Source organism: Mytilus edulis, chromosome 4 (genome assembly GCF_963676685.1).
Source record: "Mytilus edulis chromosome 4, xbMytEdul2.2, whole genome shotgun sequence".
NCBI classification, from domain to species: domain Eukaryota; kingdom Metazoa; phylum Mollusca; class Bivalvia; order Mytilida; family Mytilidae; genus Mytilus; species Mytilus edulis.
In genome coordinates this window covers 51,143,510-51,164,560 of record NC_092347.1, presented here as the reverse complement: position 1 = coordinate 51,164,560, position 21,051 = coordinate 51,143,510, and the positions used below count along the sequence as shown (strand labels likewise).

At 34.3% G+C, this 21,051-nt stretch overlaps 1 protein-coding gene across 1 annotated transcript; it reads right to left on the bottom strand.

Moving 5' to 3' along the window:
• Positions 1-4,452: 4,452 nt before the first annotated feature.
• LOC139521429 (serine-rich adhesin for platelets-like) lies at positions 4,453-7,347 on the bottom strand. Its single transcript, XM_071314902.1, has one exon. It carries the CDS (start codon positions 7,345-7,347, stop codon positions 4,453-4,455), a length of 2,895 nt encoding a protein of 964 aa, XP_071171003.1.
• Between the last annotated feature and the right edge of the window lie 13,704 nt (positions 7,348-21,051).

The following is a 21,051-nucleotide window of genomic DNA, read 5'->3' as shown; positions in this document are numbered from 1 at the left end:
GCCTGTGATTTGTGTCCCAAAAGCGAGACAAAGCGGTGTCAATATTTTAATTAGGTTCCGAATGTGGATATAGTCTTTTGAATGACTCTCCGTGAAATTTTACGAAAGTTGGACAGAAACTGTTTATGACCAAAAGAGTATTCAGAGCAATATAATAATGCAATAATTATTATCTTTAATTTTCCTGCATTTTAAGGACAAAATGTATTTCTTTCTGCAATTAATAAACATTTTGTTATGTCTAAATTACATTAACTACTTGTCGAACTTTTATCGAATTTTATGAAAATACCGAAAAGGCTTTTTCTATGACTAATGTCTAAAGCTAAAAGTTTGAAAGCATTTGTTTTCGTTCATTTTTCTGTTCTTTTCTGATAGACAGATGGCCGGACTCTTCTTTACGCAATTAATTGTTTTACATGCTCAATTTATAAACCTTCATAGATTGTCGTGAAATATTCCAGATCAAGAAAAAAATATCAAAAGAAAATTTTAGATGTTTTTTTAAATCCTCTTAAAGAAATGATAAATTGATTCACTTTTTGTGGGAAGAAATCCTAGGTGTTCCAGATTTTTTTTTATATTGCACCTCTTAGAATTTTTTTTTTGCGTGTTCATTAAAAGGTGCTTTTGTCGATTGTATGCTCACTCACGGCACCCTTTAATCTTATTTAACAGTAATATTGGTTTGGACGTTTTCTCTAAAACCAATGACCATTAGGCTAGCTTCCAGTTTAACACGATGAATAAGTTAACATATTACAAAATTTAACCAAAACAAATAAAGCATTTAGATTCAAAAGTATGTTGCCATCAATGATTTTTTACTGACAGGAATCATTATGGTATCTTATCCTCGATAGCTTTTGAGGGCTTCGTCCCTTTCGAACCCACTATCAGCAGGTGCTTTAACATTGAGCGGTTGGCACCCCTCATTTCCCTCGCCAAGGTTTGGGCGTACACGTAAAAATGACCCAGCTACGCCACTGCAAGCTTTATGTAACAAAGTCGCAGCCTCTACAAAAATCTAAATTGACCTGAATTTTTAAGCACCTATTTATGTCTATAGTCAGGAACCTGATGTTCATTGCTTGTTGATGTGGTTCATAAGTGTTTCTCATTTCTCGTTTTTTATATAGATTGAAATGTTGGTTTTCCAGTTTGAATGGTTTAACACTAGCCATTTTTGGGGTCCTTTATAGTTGCTGTTGAGTGTTAGCTAGAACTCTGTGTTGAAAAGTCGTACTTTGACCTAAAATGGTTTTCTTTTACAAATTGTGACTTGGATATAGAGTTGTCTCATTGGCACTCATACCACATCTTCTCATTCATATATCTATTTACTATAACTTCTACCCCTAAAATATTCAGGCTTAAACAAATCAAATAATATTTTTATAATTCTGATAATCCAGACAGCTTGTCAGGACACAGAGTTTTAATGAGTATTACCATGTCTAAATATAACTAAAACACATATGAAATTTTGCTGACAGCCTGTGATAGACGCTGTTATTAATTTTAATCTTAAATCATTTCCAACAGTATACACATTTTACAAATATTTAACATATACAATGTATTATATATCAATGTATCAATAGTGTATTCGCTTATATTTCTGAATTTTCAACATTCATAGATAGTCAAGGCCCTCCAGGAAAACCACAATCATTATTTACCAGTATGAAAAAGAATGGAAACCTGTATCTGATGCCAATGCTCAAGCCTTTATCAGGATAAAAGTGTCGGACCACAATTAGGAAATCAGCAATTATAAAAAGGATCTTACTGTGTTGAAAAATGGCTACAAAGTGAAGCGCTTGAAAAACACCAATATATGTTAACACAAAATTCCACTTCTTAATTGGTCAATTTGGTCATGCCTTATAAATATTTATGAAAACGTAACAATACAATATTCCCCGCATCACTATACTAACGGCGTGAAAATACAATTATGAAAACCATAAACATTAGGTGTTGATTCTTCCTATATTTGCGTAAAAATCATTCATTTAGCAACAAAAATATATCATCTGAACACATACTTTCTTAAGGTGTCAGACCACCAATTAAAAGTCCCTATCTGTTCAACCAAATTTTGCAATTTTCATAGCTTTCTAAAGTTTTTGTCTTAAGTTTAACCTCTTACAAACCAGGTATGTCCTGAATCGTACAGGTATCACCTTTCTTCATGCAAATTTTCAGCATACCTTTAATGCCATATAAGAAAGAAGAGACCTTCCGAATGGATGTACCACTAAAAATAACCCCTGGTTTTCTTGAAATCTTAAATTAGTATACTATGGAGCGCAGTAATCCTCAATTTTTAATGTCAAATCATAGACAAGTAAATTTGGGCTCAAAATGGTCTTAATATATTTCTCTTTCACCAAAAGTTTCATTTCTGCAAATTTGTTGGGTAGTTTAAGTAAACAATGACATCAAATGCACTATTTTTTGTCCGAGTAGGCTTACTTTCACATACGTTCTAAATTTGAGGGAGTAATTGGTGGTGTGACACCTAAAGAGACAAAAAAGTTGATTAGAAATCTTTTATTTTGCTTTATTCTTAATCCTTAGTCAATTTGTAGTTAAAAACAGCCTATCTGAGCATTATGCGACTTATATTAAAAATTTCACAGCTCAATTTAAACTGACTGTAATGTATGACTTTGATAGAAAATACTTGAAAATTTCATTTTGGGCTACAGGAACATAAACATTCAATATCAAGATCAGTTTTTGCTGATTTTTCCTTGTTTGTTCTACTACTTTAAAGACTTTCCACAATTTTTGCAATGAATTTAGTAAAAAATCCAAGGTATTGAAGTGTCAAGGAATATTGACCCCCCTTTTTTTCATCTGGTGTCAGTAAAGTACTACAAATTGATCAAAAGTGCAGTCATGGTCATTTAACTGTGTTTATTTACATCAGTTAATAAAATTTAAGATATAAAAATTTCTTTTGGAATAATAAATGGTACTTTTGTGAGTCTCTGCAGTGTTTACATTAGGCTATACTATCTGCCAAGTACATATTATGACGCATTGATATAAGGGGTAAAAATCAAATAATTTCATTAAATCTGCATAACAAAATTTGTTTGGGGGTAGTAAACAACCTATGTTTCAATGTTTAACACCACAGAATAACTTTCTGTGCATTTATAGCATTATTTAGGACATTTTTTATATAAAAGCATATTGTCAGGGTGGGAAAAGCTAATAATAGCACAAACTCAAGTTTTAGGCTCTAAATTTGCAATATGTGACATTTTGCACCCAAAAAGGTTGAAATGTGGCTACTATTATCTGAAATGATCAGTTAAGACAAAAAAAAACCAATTGTTTTCTGATTTTGATGTTTCACCGCATTTTGCTTAAAGGTGTCAGACCACCAATTAAAAGTCCCTATCTGTTCAACCAAATTTTGCAATTTTCATAGCTTTCTAAAGTTTTTGTCTTAAGTTTAACCTCTTACAAACCAGGTATGTCCTGAATCGTACAGGTATCACCTTTCTTCATGCAAATTTTCAGCATACCTTTAATGCCATATAAGAAAGAAGAGACCTTCCGAATGGATGTACCACTAAAAATAACCCCTGGTTTTCTTGAAATCTTAAATTAGTATACTATGGAGCGCAGTAATCCTCAATTTTTAATGTCAAATCATAGACAAGTAAATTTGGGCTCAAAATGGTCTTAATATATTTCTCTTTCACCAAAAGTTTCATTTCTGCAAATTTGTTGGGTAGTTTAAGTAAACAATGACATCAAATGCACTATTTTTTGTCCGAGTAGGCCTACTTTCACATACGTTCTAAATTTGAGGGAGTAATTGGTGGTGTGACACCTTAAAGAAATCAAACTGGGATAGGATCTTCTTAATTTTTTTTTTCAATTATGAGTAGTAGACTTAAGTACTTAAATTTCAACAATTTCGAGACGTTGCCAGTGGTACAGGGGTATGCTGAACTATCCCAAGGAAGAAAGGTCGCGTGTTCGAATCTCGCTGCCGGGGCTGCAAAAATCATCTCCAATATTAAATGTAACTTTTATTTCGGAGACATCCGTTATCACTTCAAAATTAAATTTTTAGAATTAAAATTTAGTTTTGTAAATTAAATACTCACCTTCATAAATTTAGATATCAGTCCACTCGCTGCATTATTCAACCGGAAACCAGCCAGAAAAAGAAACCATGACCCCGTGACAACCTCTCCCACCTGACACCTGTGTGTCCTAAACCTTCATCATTTATTCCTTAAAATGCTAGGCACTAAAAGGGGGATGAAGGGGAGGAGGGAGGGACCTCTGATTTATGAAGGTGAGTATTTAATTTACAAAACTAAATTTTAATTCTAAAAATTTAATTTTTATTACATTAAATACCTCACCTTCATAAATTTAGATAACAGAATTTAACGAAGGGCTGAATCCCCATCACTAGGAGGAGGAAAAAACAACCTGTTGAGCAGCAACCAAAGGCCCTAAAGAATAGAGGTTGTCACAATGAAGAGGCATGGACCGTAAATAATGGTTATAAAAGGCACTATCAGACCTCCAAAAACCAGCTGACATGATTTCCGACATAGAGGAGGAATTAAAAATGTTCCAAGAAGAGGCTAAGGCTCTTACTTCATGTGCTTTAACTTGATGTTTAACTAAAACTTCAGAAGAAGCAGATTTATAGGCCAAAATGACAGTATTGCAAATCCAAGTAGAAATGGTTTTGGCAGAAATGTCAGAAATTCCTTTTTTAATAGGAATAAACAACCTAGAAGAACCAGCAGATCTTAATTTCGCTGAAGAAGCTAGGTAAACAAGCAAGGCTCTCACTGGACACAAAACCTGATTATCCGATGTGGGAGGTAAAGCAGGAATAGTAATAATACCAGAACCTTTATCAGGTAACTGGTTCTTTGCTAAAAAAGATGGATCAGTGAGAAGAGTAACTGAAGACTTATCAGATGCAAAGCGGAGACAAGACTCAGAAATTGACAGAGCATGAATCTCACTCCTTCTGCGACCAGTAGCCAAAGCTATCAGAAAACAACATTTATAAGATAAAAATTTGAAGGAGGCTGAATGAAAAGGTTCAAAAGGTGAAAACTGAAGAACCTTCAAAACTAAACCTAAGTCCCAAGAAGGAACCAAACGCCTTTGACGAGGTCTATTAAGGCAAAAGTTTTTTATCAATAAGGACAAAAACTCATTATCCCCAAAATCAGAGCCTCCTGAAAGTGATATTGTTCTGGCTATGGCAGATCTATATCCCTTTATAGTAGAAGGAGAATAACCTTTCTCCTCAAAAAGGTAAAGGAAGAAATCCGCTAACTGTTGTACAGTGACAGAGAGTGGATTAATCTGCTTCGACAGACACCAAGTACAGAAGATAGACCATTTGGAGTCATAAACTGCTCCTGTAGATTGTCTGACTGATCCTGAGATACGCTTGGTTGCTCCCTCAGAAAAGCCTCCCTTTCTGAGGGAATCCCTGACAACAACCAAGCGTGCAGATGGAGATTCTCCAGACCTTGATGCAGTTTTCTTCCTTTGAATTGAGACAGTAGATCCTCTCTTAGAGGCAAATAAAGGGGCTTCGCACAACACAGAAGTAGTAGTTCTGGGAACCAAGACTGTCTTGACCAAGCCGGAGCAATAAGAATGGTCTTGCAAAGATCCCTCTGAATCTTGTGCAAGATCTTTGGAAGAAGACGAAAAGGAGGGAACATGTAACTGAACATTCCCTTCCAAGATAGGGTCATAGCATCTACTGCCCAAGCTTTCTCGTCTGGAATGGGAGAAACGTAAGTCTCCAATTTGTGATTCAGACTGGTGGCAAAAAGATCTATATGAGGACGATCCCAACGAAGAATGATCTCCTGAAACACTGATGGATGAATTTCCCATTCTGTGTTCACTGGAACACGGGAACGGGAGAGAGCATCCGCCAGAAGATTTTGACTGCCTGGAACATGTCTCACTGACAGAAAAATATTGAGACTGTGACACAGAAGAAGAATTTCCTTGCTCAGATGATACAGAGAAAAGGAATGGGTCCCTCCTTGATTCTGAAGATAAGCCACTACTGTGGAGTTGTCCGTGGCAACCAGTAGTGACTGACCCTGAATCACAGCCTGAAACTGACGGAGAGAAAGAAACACAGCTCTCATCTCTAGAAGATTGATGTGTTCCTCCAACTGAGCACCTGACCAAAGACCTGATGCTGTCCTGCCCTCCAGATAAGCTCCCCAACCCATCAGACTCGCATCTGTGAACAAAGTTAGGCTGGGGTCTGGAGGATCCAACAAAACTCCCTTCCGAAGATGTTTTTCCTGAAGCCACCATTGAAGATGAGGTAACAACCGAGGAAGGATGGGAACAGGTGCCTCCCACAACTGAGAAATTGGATGCCAAAACTCCATCAGATACCACTGGATTGGACGAATGTGTAGACGTCCTAGTGGAATGACGTCCATGATCGAAATCAAGAAACCCACCAGCTGAAGCAATTGACGAGCTGGGACAGATGAAAACTGAGTCAGAGCATTGACTAACTGACATACCTTGACTACCTTCTCTTCTGGAGGAAGCACTAGACCCAAATCTGTCCGAAAATGTTCTCCCAGGAAATTGAAACTCTGACTGGGAATTATCTCTGATTTTTCCCATGAAATCAAAAAACCCAGTCTCAGGAGTAAAAGGATAGACAAATTGGTGTGTTCCTCCAAAAGAGAACGGCAATGATTCTTGATGAGAGAATCGTCTAGGTAGGAATGAATGAGAACTGCCCGAGTATGAAGATACGACACCACCGTCTGAAAAATCCTGGTAAAAACTAGGGGTGCAATAGCCAGGCCAAAAGGCATAGCCTTGAAACTGTAAACCTTGTCTGCCCACACCAGTCTCAGGAAATGACGAAACTTGTGAGAAATAGGGATGTGAAAATAGGCGTCCATCAAATCTAGAGAGGTTGTCCAAGTTCCTAAATGAATTGTCGACCTGATAGACCTGTTGGTCTCCATTTTGAAATGTGGGACCACCAGATACTGATTGAGAACAGAAAGATCTAGAACCGGTCTCATTTTCCCGTTCTTCTTGGGTACCAAGAACAGCCGGGAATAAAACCCTAGATGAAAAGGAGGATTTACCTCCTCCAAAACACCCTTCTGAATCAGAATGTTCACTTCGTTTTGTAACAACTGATTCTTTTGAGAATCCTTTGTCACTGACAGATTGATTGGAACAGGAGAAAGAGGAGGCTGTTCCAGAAACTGAAGTTCCAATCCCCTCCGTAAAATCGAAAGTACCCACTTGTCTGAAGTTATCAGAGCCCATTGATCTAGAAAGTGGGACAGCCTGCCCCCCACTGGAAGATGAGGAAGAGGAGAAGTATAATTTTCCTCTTCCCGTGGGGAACGATTCAACGGAGGGGACAACACATCACTTACCCTGCTTCTTTCCCTTAACCACTTTAGCTTTCTTCCCACTTGAATAGTTGGGACGAGAAAAAGCTGGCCTCTTCGTAGACTGTGAAGAAGAAGAAGAGGTAGAAGCCTTGGGTTGATGAGAAGACGAAGAAGAAGAAGGATTATTCATCTGAGTAGTTTTGACAAATCTTTTCCCATCAGTGACCTTCACATCCACCTTGACTACAGGAGGGGCCTTATTCACCTCCTCCTGTAACTGCTCTAAGGAAACAGAGAACAACTTGTCCTTAGACAAAGGAGAACTGACAAGTCTCTGCTGAAGAGCTTCAGAGACAGTTGATTTTTCAAGAATCTCCTGTCTCTTAGCAAGAGTAAAGTTGGCCACAGTACCAAGAAGAAGGAATTGAGACATTCCAAGACTCTTGTCTACCTGAAGCAGCATAGACCTCAAATCTGAAAATTCCTCCCCTTTGTCCTTTAACAGGGACCCAGCTGCTGACAAAAAGTGCTCAGCTGTCTCAAGAACAAAAGTCAAACACCTCAGATTATTCTCTGACTTGACATAAGAAGCTTGAGAAAGTCTGAGGCCATCCAAAGGTTTCGAACCAAGCAAACTAGAAAAAGCCCGGTCACAAGCAGGAGCCGACATACCCAAGGAAGATCCATGGATCTCAAAGTCCTTAGATCTACATCTCCCTGGGTAAGAGGCAGGTCCGAAACCAGAGAACTTACTACCACCAGTTTTGCTAGTGTTAGCAAGATTCTCAGCCAGAGAAGAGTTTACAAAAGACAAAGCAGTTGTAAAGTGCCCAGACTCTGGAAAAGAATAATACCCCTTAGACTCTGGCTTGACTATACCTGAGCAAGCCATGAAATCTGAAGGAGTAGAAGAAACCCTAGGTGGAGACGACATGGGCATATCCGACATATTCCTACGAATAGAATAGACCAGACTCCTAAGGCATTCTGGGTTGCCTGAAGCAGGATCCTTAGGAGCGAAAGCATCTCCCTCTGTGCTTACTACACTATCAACATCGGAAATACCATCTTGGTCCTCCAAAAAGTTACCTTCCTGACTTCTAGGGGCCAAAGAAACTGAGTCGTCTTCCAACAACTGTCTAGGAGGTCTGGGAGGATCCTGTGCAGGATCCTGAGACAGACCCCTAGACTCCATAAGATCAAGCCTGTTACCAAATTCCAAAAACTTAGCATTAACAGTAGCTTGTATCTTGTGAATGGAGGTGGTAAGAGTCCTCATCTCATCCTTAAAGGAGGATGACTCTGAAGAGGATCTACCACCAAACCCCTGACCAGACCAAACTGATTGAGCCGAATAAGGATCAAAAGGCTGGGGATAAGGCGGCAAGTTGGGCATTCCCATAGGCATGGGAGGGTATGCAAAATTCATGGGCCACCTAGTCCGAGAAAAGGGGACACACCTGATGCCAGCTGGTAGTGTCTCCTGCCTGCTTGTCGTGCAAGCCACAGGAGACGTTGGTATCTCTGCAGGCCTAGTTACGGTATGTGATACCCTGCTAGGCCTAGATAACCTCAACTGACTAGCACCAGGAGTGAAAGGCAAAGTCCTGACAGGAACAGGTTCCGAGTCCTGTTCCAGACCGACACCAGAAACACCTGGAATAAACTCCAAACTTCTATCCCAAAATTCATCTGAATGGGTGGCCGAACGCCAAGGGGACAACAAATTACCATTGGATGTGTGAATTTGACTGTCACTTACCTCTTGGGTACCTGAAGCTGGAATTTTATCCATAATATTCAGATAAAATTAATATAAAATTATCCAAATATACTATAATTATAAACAAAAATATCAATATAAATTACTAAATATATAAATTATCAACTTGTTAAACTGTTTGTGAAAAAATAAACTTTTTCCTCCTCCACAAAAAAACGTGCAGCATGCGTTGTAGAACCGGAAAAAATGATGAAGGTTTAGGACACACAGGTGTCAGGTGGGAGAGGTTGTCACGGGGTCATGGTTTCTTTTTCTGGCTGGTTTCCGGTTGAATAATGCAGCGAGTGGACTGATATCTAAATTTATGAAGGTGAGGTATTTAATGTAATAAAACTATAGTACACAGTTTTGTTTAACCAGTGAGGCAAATTTTAAGATATTTTGGGGGCATTTCAAAGACTTGTTTCATCGCCATCTGCTGACGTACAGATGTGGTTAAGGGCTCAAATTAATCCTCAGATAACCAGCAATGTGATTTACTGTGCATCAAACTTTTATCATTATCGGTTTAGAGTCAAGTCGACTCTAATGACTTTTCTGTTGAAACCATTTATTTTTCTTTGAATTTGGAAGAATAGTTTCAAAAAGAAGGGCTTAGAAAACTGTGCTTTTTAGGGGAATAATGACTTTTCAATAATTGTGAAGTGAGATTTTGAAGAATAGTATCAAATTAATAGGTATAACATGTACACTAGTTAAAAATTTAATTAATTTTTAAGTGTACCAGCGCAATCGCAAACTTGAAATGCGCTAAAAATCCGAAGTCATTTCTTAAAGATGTAGTATGGTAAAAGAGACAAAAAAATCACTAAAATATCCTGAATATTTTTGGCAAAGTTGAAATAGATCATATAGATGTAACAAAACATGGTTGCGTCAGTGTTGGGGTATAATACAGTTGAAAACACTTTTGTTCAGATAAAGGAACATATGTATATTTCAATGGGAAAATGACAGACTAAGGTGTTGATTCTTCCTATATTTGCGTAAAAATCATGCATTTAGCAACAAAAATATATCATCTGAACACATACTTTCTTAAAGAAATCAAACTGGGATAGGATCTTCTTAATTTTTTTTTTCAATTATGAGTAGTAGACTTAAGTACTTAAATTTCAACATTTTCGAGACGTTGCCAGTGGTACAGGGGTATGCTGAACTATCCCAAGGAAGAAAGGTCGCGTGTTCGAATCTCGCTGCCGGGGCTGCAAAAATCATCTCCAATATTAAATGTAACTTTTATTTCGGAGACATCCGTTATCACTTCAAACTATAGTACACAGTTTTGTTTAACCAGTGAGGCAAATTTTAAGATATTTTGGGGGCATTTCAAAGACTTGTTTCATCGCCATCTGCTGACGTACAGATGTGGTTAAGGCCTCAAATTAATCCTCAGATAACCAGCAATGTGATTTACTGTGCATCAAACTTTTATCATTATCGGTTTAGAGTCAAGTCGACTCTAATGACTTTTCTGTTGAAACCATTTATTTTTCTTTGAATTTGGAAGAATAGTTTCAAAAAGAAGGGCTTAGAAAACTGTGCTTTTTAGGGGAATAATGACTTTTCAATAATTGTGAAGTGAGATTTTGAAGAATAGTATCAAATTAATAGGTATAACATGTACACTAGTTAAAAATTTAATTTTTAAGTGTACCAGCGCAATCGCAAACTTGAAATGCGCTAAAAATCCGAAGTCATTTCTTAAAGATGTAGTATGGTAAAAGAGACAAAAAATCACTAAAATATCCTGAATATTTTTGGCAAAGTTGAAATAGATCATGTAGATGTAACAAAACATGGTTGCGTCAGTGTTGGGGTATAATACAGTTGAAAACACTTTTGTTCAGATAAAGGAACATATGTATATTTCAATGGGAAAATGACAGACTAAGGTGTTGATTCTTCCTATATTTGCGTAAAAATCATGCATTTAGCAACAAAAATATATCATCTGAACACATAATTTCTTAAAGAAATCAAACTGGGATACATTAGACATTAGACATTATTTTATTTTTCCAATCATGGGCCCTTGTCAGGCAAGATACAAAAACATCATAATACAATGATTATATAAACATTAGTGAAATACACAATAAGTAATACACAAATAATAAATTGATAATATGAGTAATGTAGGATATAATTATAGTAAGAGACATTGAGTGCAATGAGGCCGATTTAATATTAAAAGGATATGATATTAAGTTTATTTTAAAATACGGAAACTAAAAAATAGCAAAAATAGAACCGGGAATATAGTATCTCAATCTGCAGTAGTTCTCCTCATGACCAGTGCACAGTAGTGAGGGACTTCATCACAACAATGCAAAGGTCATCAAGGGGGATCCTTCAGAACTAGCTACAGATACATGAGATTACTCCAATAGTGATTCTCCTCATGACTAATGCACAATAGCAAGGGTTAACATTGCTACTGGACAATATTCATCAAGGGACGGTGCTCTAGAACTCACTATGGAGAAAATATAAAGTTCAAATTACAAGTAGTAGAGGGAAATAAATCCCATTAAAACTTTTCATATTTCTTAATGAACATGCATAATTCTGATAATAAATTCTCATCTTCATTATTCATTAACCATATCAGTTTTTGTTTAGGGTCAAGATATTGAAAATTCTTGCAGCAATTATTTATCATTGTTATCATGTCTTTCCTTTGATCTGATAAACTATCACAGTTAAAAAGAAAATGTATTTCATCTTCGACCTCATTACTACAACATCTCTTACATATTCTATTGTGTCGGGGAGTATTACATGTACTATATCTACCTCTCTCTATAAGTAAATGGTGAGCAGATATGCGAAATCTTGTTAGACTCCGTCTATCTTCAAATTTTTTAACAATATCAAGATATTTTTCACAACCAAAATTTGCTTTAAACGTAACATATGTGCAAAGTTTTCCTTCTGAGTGAGTTTTGAGATTCTTTTCCCAATCTTTTAACATGGCAATTCTTAGTTTTCTGTTGTCAATTGGTTTAGCCATGTCTGAGGATATTTGATAATTATTAATCAGTGAAAGAAGTTTTTCAGATGACATATACCATGATGGTTTCTTTGACTCATACAATTTCTTTGATTCTATAAATGCATTATATAACAATGGAAAGTTAGTGTCTGACTTTTCTAATCTGTAATAGTATTTAGTCATTGCTTTAATCATGTTAAAATATATTGGTAGTCTTCCCAACTCAGTTAATACTGCAATAGGATAGGATCTTTTTAATTTTTTTTTTTCAATTATGAGTAGTAGACCTAAGTACTTAAATTTCAGCATTTTCGAGACGTTGCCAGTGGTACAGGGGTATGCTGAATTATCCCAAGGAAGAAAGGTCGCGTGTTCGAATCTCGCTGCCGGGGGTGCAAAAATCATCTCCAATATTAAATGTAACTTTTATTTCGGAGACATCCATTATCACTTCAAACTATAGTACACAGTTTTGTTTAACCAGTGAGGCAAATTTTAAGATATTTTTGGGGCATTTCAAAGACTTGTTTCATCGCCATCTGCTGACGTACAGATGTGGTTAAGGGCTCAAATTAATCCTCAAATAACCAGCAATGTGATTTACTGTGCATCAAACTTTTATCATTATCGGTTTAGAGTCAAGTCGACTCTAATGACTTTTCTGTTGAAACCATTTATTTTTCTTTGAATTTGGAAGAATAGTTTCAAAAAGAAGGGCTTAGAAAACTGTGCTTTTTAGGGGAATAATGACTTTTCAATAATTGTGAAGTGAGATTTTGAAGAATAGTATCAAATTAATAGGTATAACATGTACACTAGTTAAAGATTTAATTTTTAGTGTACCAGCGCAATCGCAAACTTGAAATGCGCTAAAAATCCGAAGTCATTTCTTAAAGAATCTGATGTAGTATGGTAAAAGAGACAAAAAAATCACTAAAATATCCTGAATATTTTTGGCAAAGTTGAAATAGATCATGTAGATGTAACAAAACATGGTTGCGTCAGTGTTGGGGTATAATACAGTTGAAAACACTTTTGTTCAGATAAAGGAACATATGTATATTTCAATGGGAAAATGACAGACTAAGGTGTTGATTCTTCCTATATTTGCGTAAAAATCATGCATTTAGCAACACAAATATATCATCTGTACACATAATTTCTTAAAGAAATCAAACTGGGATAGGATCTTCTTAATTTTTTTTTTCAATTATGAGTAGTAGACGTAAGTACTTAAATTTTAACATTTTCGAGACGTTGCCAGTGGTACAGGGGTATGCTGAACTATCCCAAGGAAGAAAGGTCGCGTGTTCGAAGCTCGCTGCCGGGGGTGCAAAAATCATCTCCAATATTCAATGTAACTTTTATTTCGGAGACCTCCATTATCACTTCAAACTATAGTACACAGTTTTGTTTAACCAGTGAGGCAAATTTTAAGATATTTTTGGGGCATTTCAAAGACTTGTTTCATCGCCATCTGCTGACGTACAGACGTGGTAAAGGGCTCAAATTAATCTTCAGATAGCCAGCAATGTGATTTACTGTGCATCACACTTTTATCATTATCGGTTTAGAGTCAAGTCGACTCTAATGACTTTTCTGTTGAAACCATTTATTTTTCTTTGAATTTGGAAGAATAGTTTCAAAAAGAAGGGCTTAGAAAACGGCTGTGCTTTTTAGGGGAATAATGACTTTTTTCAATAATTGTGAAGTGAGATTTTGAAGAATAGTATCAAATTAATAGGTATAGTTAAAAATTTAATTTTTAGTGTACCAGCGCAATCGCAAACTTGAAATGCGCTAAAAATCCGAAGTCATTTCTTAAAGATGTAGTATGGTAAAAGAGACAAAAAATCACTAAAATATCCTGAATATTTTTGGCAAAGTTGAAATAGATCATGTAGATGTAACAAAACATGGTTGCGTCAGTGTTGGGGTATAATACAGTTGAAAACACTTTTGTTCAGATAAAGGAACATATGTATATTTCAATGGGAAAATGACAGACTAAGGTGTTGATTCTTCCTATATTTGCGTAAAAATCATGCATTTAGCAACAAAAATATATCATCTGAACACATAATTTCTTAAAGAAATCAAACTGGGATAAGATCTTCTTAATTTTTTTTTTCAATTATGAGTAGTAGACTTAAGTACTTAAATTTCAACATTTTCGAAACGTTGCCAGTGGTACAGGGGTATGCTGAACTATCCCAAGGAAGAAAGGTCGCGTGTTCGAATCTCGCTGCCGGGGGTGCAAAAATCATCTCCAATATTCAATGTAACTTTTATTTCGGAGACCTCCATTATCACTTCAAACTATAGTACACAGTTTTGTTTAACCAGTGAGGCAAATTTTAAGATATTTTGGGGGCACTTCAAAGAGTTGTTTCATCGCCATCTGCTGACGTACAGATGTGGTTAAGGGCTCAAATTAATCCTCAGATAACCAGCAATGTGATTTACTGTGCATCAAACTTCTATCATTATCGTTTTAGAGTCAAGTCGACTCTAATGACATGTATTTTTTCTGTTAAAAAAACATTTGTTTTTCTTTGATTTTTTAAGAATATTTTCAAAAAGAAGGGCTTAGAAAACTGTTCTTTTTCAGGGAATTATTTAGTTAAAAATATAATTTTTAGTGTAGAAGCGCAATTGCAAACTTGAAATGCGTTAAAAATCCGAAGTCATTTCTTAAGATGTTACGGCAAAAGAGACAAAAATCACTAAAATATCCGGAATATGTTTTGCAAAGTTAAAATAGATGTAACAAAACATGGTTTGTCAGTGTTTGGGTTTGATAAAGTTGAAAAAACTTTTGTTCAGATAAAGGAACATGTATATTTCACTTCTTTACGTAAATCTCTCCAGCGTTGGAGCACACTCAGTTACAGGTGTGTTCCCTTATAAGCAATGTCTAGCTAAATAAAATCTATGGACGGTCAGAACTGATTTAAAGTAGGGTCTCCTACATGACAGTCTTGATTTTGTTCCTGATAATTGTTTACTTTTAGAAAATGCAACTTGGATGGAGAGTTGTCTCATTGGCACTCATACCACATCTTCTTATATATATTGAGCAGTAAAACGCAAATTTGAATATAAGACAGTTATGTTCAGTGTTTGGTACAAGTTGGCTGTCACTGGGCACAACAGTTCAACATAGAACCCTATGGGGAAACCAGAGGCCTTTTTTTTTTAATCAGTAAACACTGTCAAACATTCAAACGTACTATCCATACTGATCTGTGTCCACACTTGTATCATTACAATTTATTCTATAGAAATACATAAGTGTTTGAGTTTTTATATAGGAGTTCAAAGTAAATCTACCCAATTCTGATCTAGCACCTATGTTAGTGGCTGTATTTTTTAGTCCTAATACTGCTTTAATTACAAAATTTAGAATGAACCTTCTCAAAGGGATATTTTTATGCTAATGCAAGAGTATCACCTGATTACTTAGCAATGCTAAATATTGATGATGTGCAACACCATAACTTACGATATGTCTCTGATAATGATCTATTTGTTCCAAGACCAAATACAAATTTTAGTAAAAAATCTTTTCATTATTCTGCAACCAAAGAAAGGAATAATCGTAATGTGGAATTATTCAAAAACATTGTTATAATCATTTTCTTGAAAAGTATATGCAAGTCAAATAATTTTTTTTCTTTTTTTGTTGTTGTAAGAACAAGTATGGACACTGATAAGTGTGGATAGTAATTTTTCATTTAAGGTTTTCTCTGATGAAGCATGTTCCATAGTTGTTGCTTTCATGAATATATATGGGCGTTTTTCAATAAAAACGTACTTTCTTGTCCCAGCCACTTTAAAAAAAATGTGTTTGATCTTTGCAAGTAATTTTTTGTGCAGTCAGTACATTAAATTAGATATAACATTTTTAAGCAAAGAAACAGTTTATTTTTTAGAGGGATTGATAAGATATTGATTCCTGAATGGTCCAAAACAACCAAAATGGCATGTCCCTAGACCGCCTGTTCAACATTCATACTCTCAAATATCGTAAAAAAATGTAGAAATAAATATTAATTTTACTTAATATAAGTTCTTTAATAATTCAAAAGTATGTTGAGAGCCAACATATTTTAATCAACAGCTTTTAACATAGGATTTTTTATTTTAGAAGGTGTGTCCCTAACACAATGTCCACTACGAAACGAAGTCATTAAAACTTGCTTATAAACAGTTTTAGAAAATCAATGTAATTTTTTGTTTCCAAGAGATATAAACATTAGGGTATTACAAAAGAAGTGATGCTTTTATAACGGCAATTAAACTATTGGTAAGAAAAATTGAGCACATCAAATGGACCAGAGTGATACCGTATTTTTGTAAATGTCCACTACGAAACGGGTCAAATCTCCTTCAGTAACTGGTTTTAAAATTATGAAAAAAATATCAGTGTACAGCTTAATAACGATTTGATGAATACAGTCAGTCTTGTTACTATTGCAATATTGGGGTTGTGAGAAAAAAATAAAACATGTGAATACGTCCCCTACGAAACGGTCCCCTACGAAACAAGTTTGGGAGAAAAACGTTTCGTAGTGGACACTACCACTACCATGCAGTCTTTTTTTTACTCTTTTTTCAATTATATTCGTGCAAAGCAAATAACTAAGGTTAGTTACATGTAATTTTTATTATGTTTTTATTAACATAGAATAGGGTTGATGTCAACTACGAAACTTTTTGTCCACTACGAAACGGTTTTATCAACTACGAAACGCATCAAAAGTCCCCTACGAAACAGTACACAAATTATGAAAATAATATAATTTTAAAGAGTATTTAAGATTGCACTTTTTGTTTACAAACAAGTCTATAATAGAGGTATTCAAAATAACTCTTGAAAATAAATTTTAGACTAGTTGATTTTCAATTTTTTTTAGGTCTGAAAGGAACGCTTTTATTGAAAAACGCCCATATATATTGATAGGTCAGTTGAGTAGTACAGTATGTATACCTTTTTTTTTTTTTTAGTTATATCCTTTAATTCTGTTGTACCTAGACTTCCAAGGCCTTGTTGACATTATTTAAATTGAATATCAAATGATTTTCTGTAGGGGTAGTAATTTAGTAAACATGAATTTCAAACATGGAAAGCAGTGCAGGATTGTGAGTTTTTATTTATATTAAGATGGAGATACAAATGATCCTTGTAATTGGTAAATTGATTTTAAAAACTAGTATTAAATTTTGGGGTTTTGGGAGTCTGTTTGGCCTTGCAAGTTTCGTCCTGTAAATAAACATTAATAAAAGACCATTTGTACTCAGGACTCTTCAGTAGGTAGCACATATGGCTATAAGATCTTCAAAACAGATTTGAAAAAACACATTAAGGTGGCTCGCGGGTCTAAATCAAAATTTTATTTCAATGTAGTATTTCGCTATATTTTTCTACAAATGAACTTTATCTTATAATTAATAAGAAAATAAAATAAAAAGATGGGGTCACCGTTCATTTACGCTAACAATCTGCCTTGGAAAGAAGCATACATTTTTGTAAAGTTCCTTTTTTCTGTTAGGAGAAAAAATATGTAACATCCAAATAAAAAAAGAACTAAATTACAGAAATCGCTTAAATTTTACAAAAGTTTAGTTTAAGTACAGCTTGTTTGAAAATAATACTAAAAAATATAGGTCATTGAGGGGTTAAAAAAGATATTTCAATTTTAATGCCAAAAATTGGCATTTTTGCACCAAAGGGAGATAATTTGGAGTTTTTTCACTGATATATACATTGTAAAAGTCATGATCTGAGGCCAACACAAATTGATTTATTTAATGATTTTTGTACAAAATGAAAAAGTAACAACTAATAAAGGTAATCAATAAAATTTGTAATGAAAAATATTTGTTTATTTTTTTCTTCAAATTTTTAGACCCTCGAGCCTCCTTAAATGATATTGCAGTTAATTGTCTCGGTAGTTTATAATTAAATACTCATATATTTGATACTTTTTTTTGTAAATAGAAGTGAATTTCTGCATTAATGCAACTGTTTAGTACAAAGTCAATAAAAAAAAACCAACAACATACATACATAGTACTGAATAAAAATACATGTTTTATGCTGATATAATGCATACTATCATGACTCCTTTTTGATCTTTTTGTGACCTATTTACCTTGGTATTGTAAGCAGGTTTACAGATTAAAGAATCTTTTTTATAATTGTGGTTTCAACATCTGTAAATTTATAGGTCTTGAAATGGGTTAATCTTGTCTCACTGAAGGAGTAATATAATATATAATTGTTTTGGAATGTATTCTATGGACACAGATTATGTATGCTCTTGTATATCATATAAAATTATATAGGAAATAACTGAAGAACAGTATAAGTGATGCTACTTAAATAACTGAAGAACAGTATAAGTGATGCTACTTAAATTTGTACTTGTGATGTGAGGTTTTTGGTAATAAGTCTGGAGTCGATTTCACAAAAAAACTTATGACCAAGATTGATCGTAAGTTATGAACAATTCAGTATACTTACAAGCAATGTTAGTAGTAAGTTTTTTTGTGAAATCGACTCCTGAATAATATTTGGTTAAGGGAAACTTATGTTAGAGAATGGAAACAGAATAATTAGCAATTTATCCAATAATAAAGAGACATAACTTTTGGACTGTAAATAAGATGTTACCAAAATTAAAACTCTTTTATATCGGACTATGTGGTATGGGCTTTGCTCATTGGTGAAGGCCATACGGTTACCTATAGTTGTTAATTTCTGTGTCATTTTGGTCTCTTGTTGAGAGTTGTCTCATTTCCAATCATACTACATCTTCTTATTTTGTATATATATATATGTGTGTTGATCAGAAAAGTTGTCTCACATAACAATCTGCCATATTATTCTATTTTAATGATGTATTGTAATGAGATAAGGTTTTTCTACCTCAGGCATAGATTACCTTAGCTGTATTTGGCAAAACTTTTAAGAATTTTGGTCTGTACTGCTCTTCAACTTCGTACTTTTATATTTGCCCCTTTTAACTTTTTGGATTCGAGCATCACTGATGAGTCTTTTGTAGACGAAACGCGTGTCTGGCGTATACATGGTATATACAAAATTTAGTCCTGGTATCTATGATGAGTTTATTGAATGTAAAGTATTTTGATACTGGGAAGAGTAGATGGTAGTATTTGTCAACTGTAATGATTTATTCTAAAAAGGCATGGTTTAATATTCTCAGTAATATTTATAATCACATGCCCAGTAGTAATACTTAGGTCAAAATAGTCATAAAATGATCAGTTTACAAAACTTTGTATTGCTTAAAAAAGATGTTCTAACTTGGGAATAGATTAACCAAAATTACAAGCAATGTTAGTAGTAAGTTTTTTTTGTGAAATCGACTCCTGAATAATATTTGGTTAAGGGAAACTTATGTTAGAGAATGGAAACAGAATATAAATTAGCAATTTATCCAATTATAAAGAGACATAACTTTTGGGTTATTAAAGAGACATAAATTATAGGGTCAAAAGAATATTTTTTTTTGTCAGTTGGTCACCGATGCGTGAATGATTACATAGTTAATATGCTGGTTTATGATATATATAATCTGCATTTGATTTGATTATAGTATGTTCATGTTTGGTCGATCATATAATGAACATACAATACTTGACATCAATGTTGCTGCTTCATATAACACCTAGACTCCCAAGGCCATGTTGACATTATCACAACTATATAAATTTAAACTTTGGAGTGAAACTAATCTAGAATGATTAATTAATATTGTGTCAAAATATACTTCACTGAATCATAAAAGAGAATTCATTTTGCGTCAGTCAGGCCTTGTGAGTTTCGTCCCTTCTAAATGCTGAAATAAAAAAATTTAAAAAATGTGTTTTTGTTCATATGCAATTAGGACTCATCAGTAGGTATTGCATATGGGTTGCAATAATGAACTCTGTTGCAGATGATTAGCAGGCTGCTTTTTAAACAATGTTTATGTCTTGTATATATCCAGGAAAACTTTTTAAAGGATGGATCCCCTTAATTTCTAATAAATAATAACGATTGAAGCCTATTTGTGAAATGGATAATGGTTAATAGTATACATTCCATGGCTATAAAAAAACCTAAAGCATAACAGTGTATGGAATTGCCAAACAGAAACAGGTTATTTTCAAAATAATCACGAATAAAATGCCTACCCATGTTAAAATTAAAATAAAGTATAGCTTGCATCAATTATTTCTTAACTCAGATATACTGTAACTTGAAATGGTGTGGGGCAGGGTGTTATAGAATGTCAGAGACACTTGACAATACATGACACAAAGCAGCCAGTAGCCCAGTACCATTCTCCTTGTACAAATCAGGTTAAAATTTGAAGAGTTTGTTTATACATTAGTTATTATTTTCTTATTTTATCAGATTTCTAATATTCTTGCATGTTGTACTTGTTTGTGTTTGTTGTGAAGAAAAGAAGACCAAATTTAAGCATCTGCACTGGTTTACACATTGTGTCAGATTTTATGTTTGATTTTTCTGCACTATGTTTTATCCATTGTTATGCAACCATTGTTATCCAAGCTCACAGACATACAAATCATGGAAGCTGACTAAACAGAACAGGATTAAAATAACAGTTTCATTTCAAACTTAAATTAATTCATTGTCTAAAACTTCTTTTTTCTCACAAGGTTTCTTTTTAATGTTTTTAATTTTGTAATTCTATTTCTATTGCAGCAGTTATTAAACATCCAGAAAAGATGATGCCTTATCAAAGATTGAATCAACAATAAAAAGGGAAATTTAAATTCATGTAACATGTTACCTTTAAATGAGGCCAATAGTT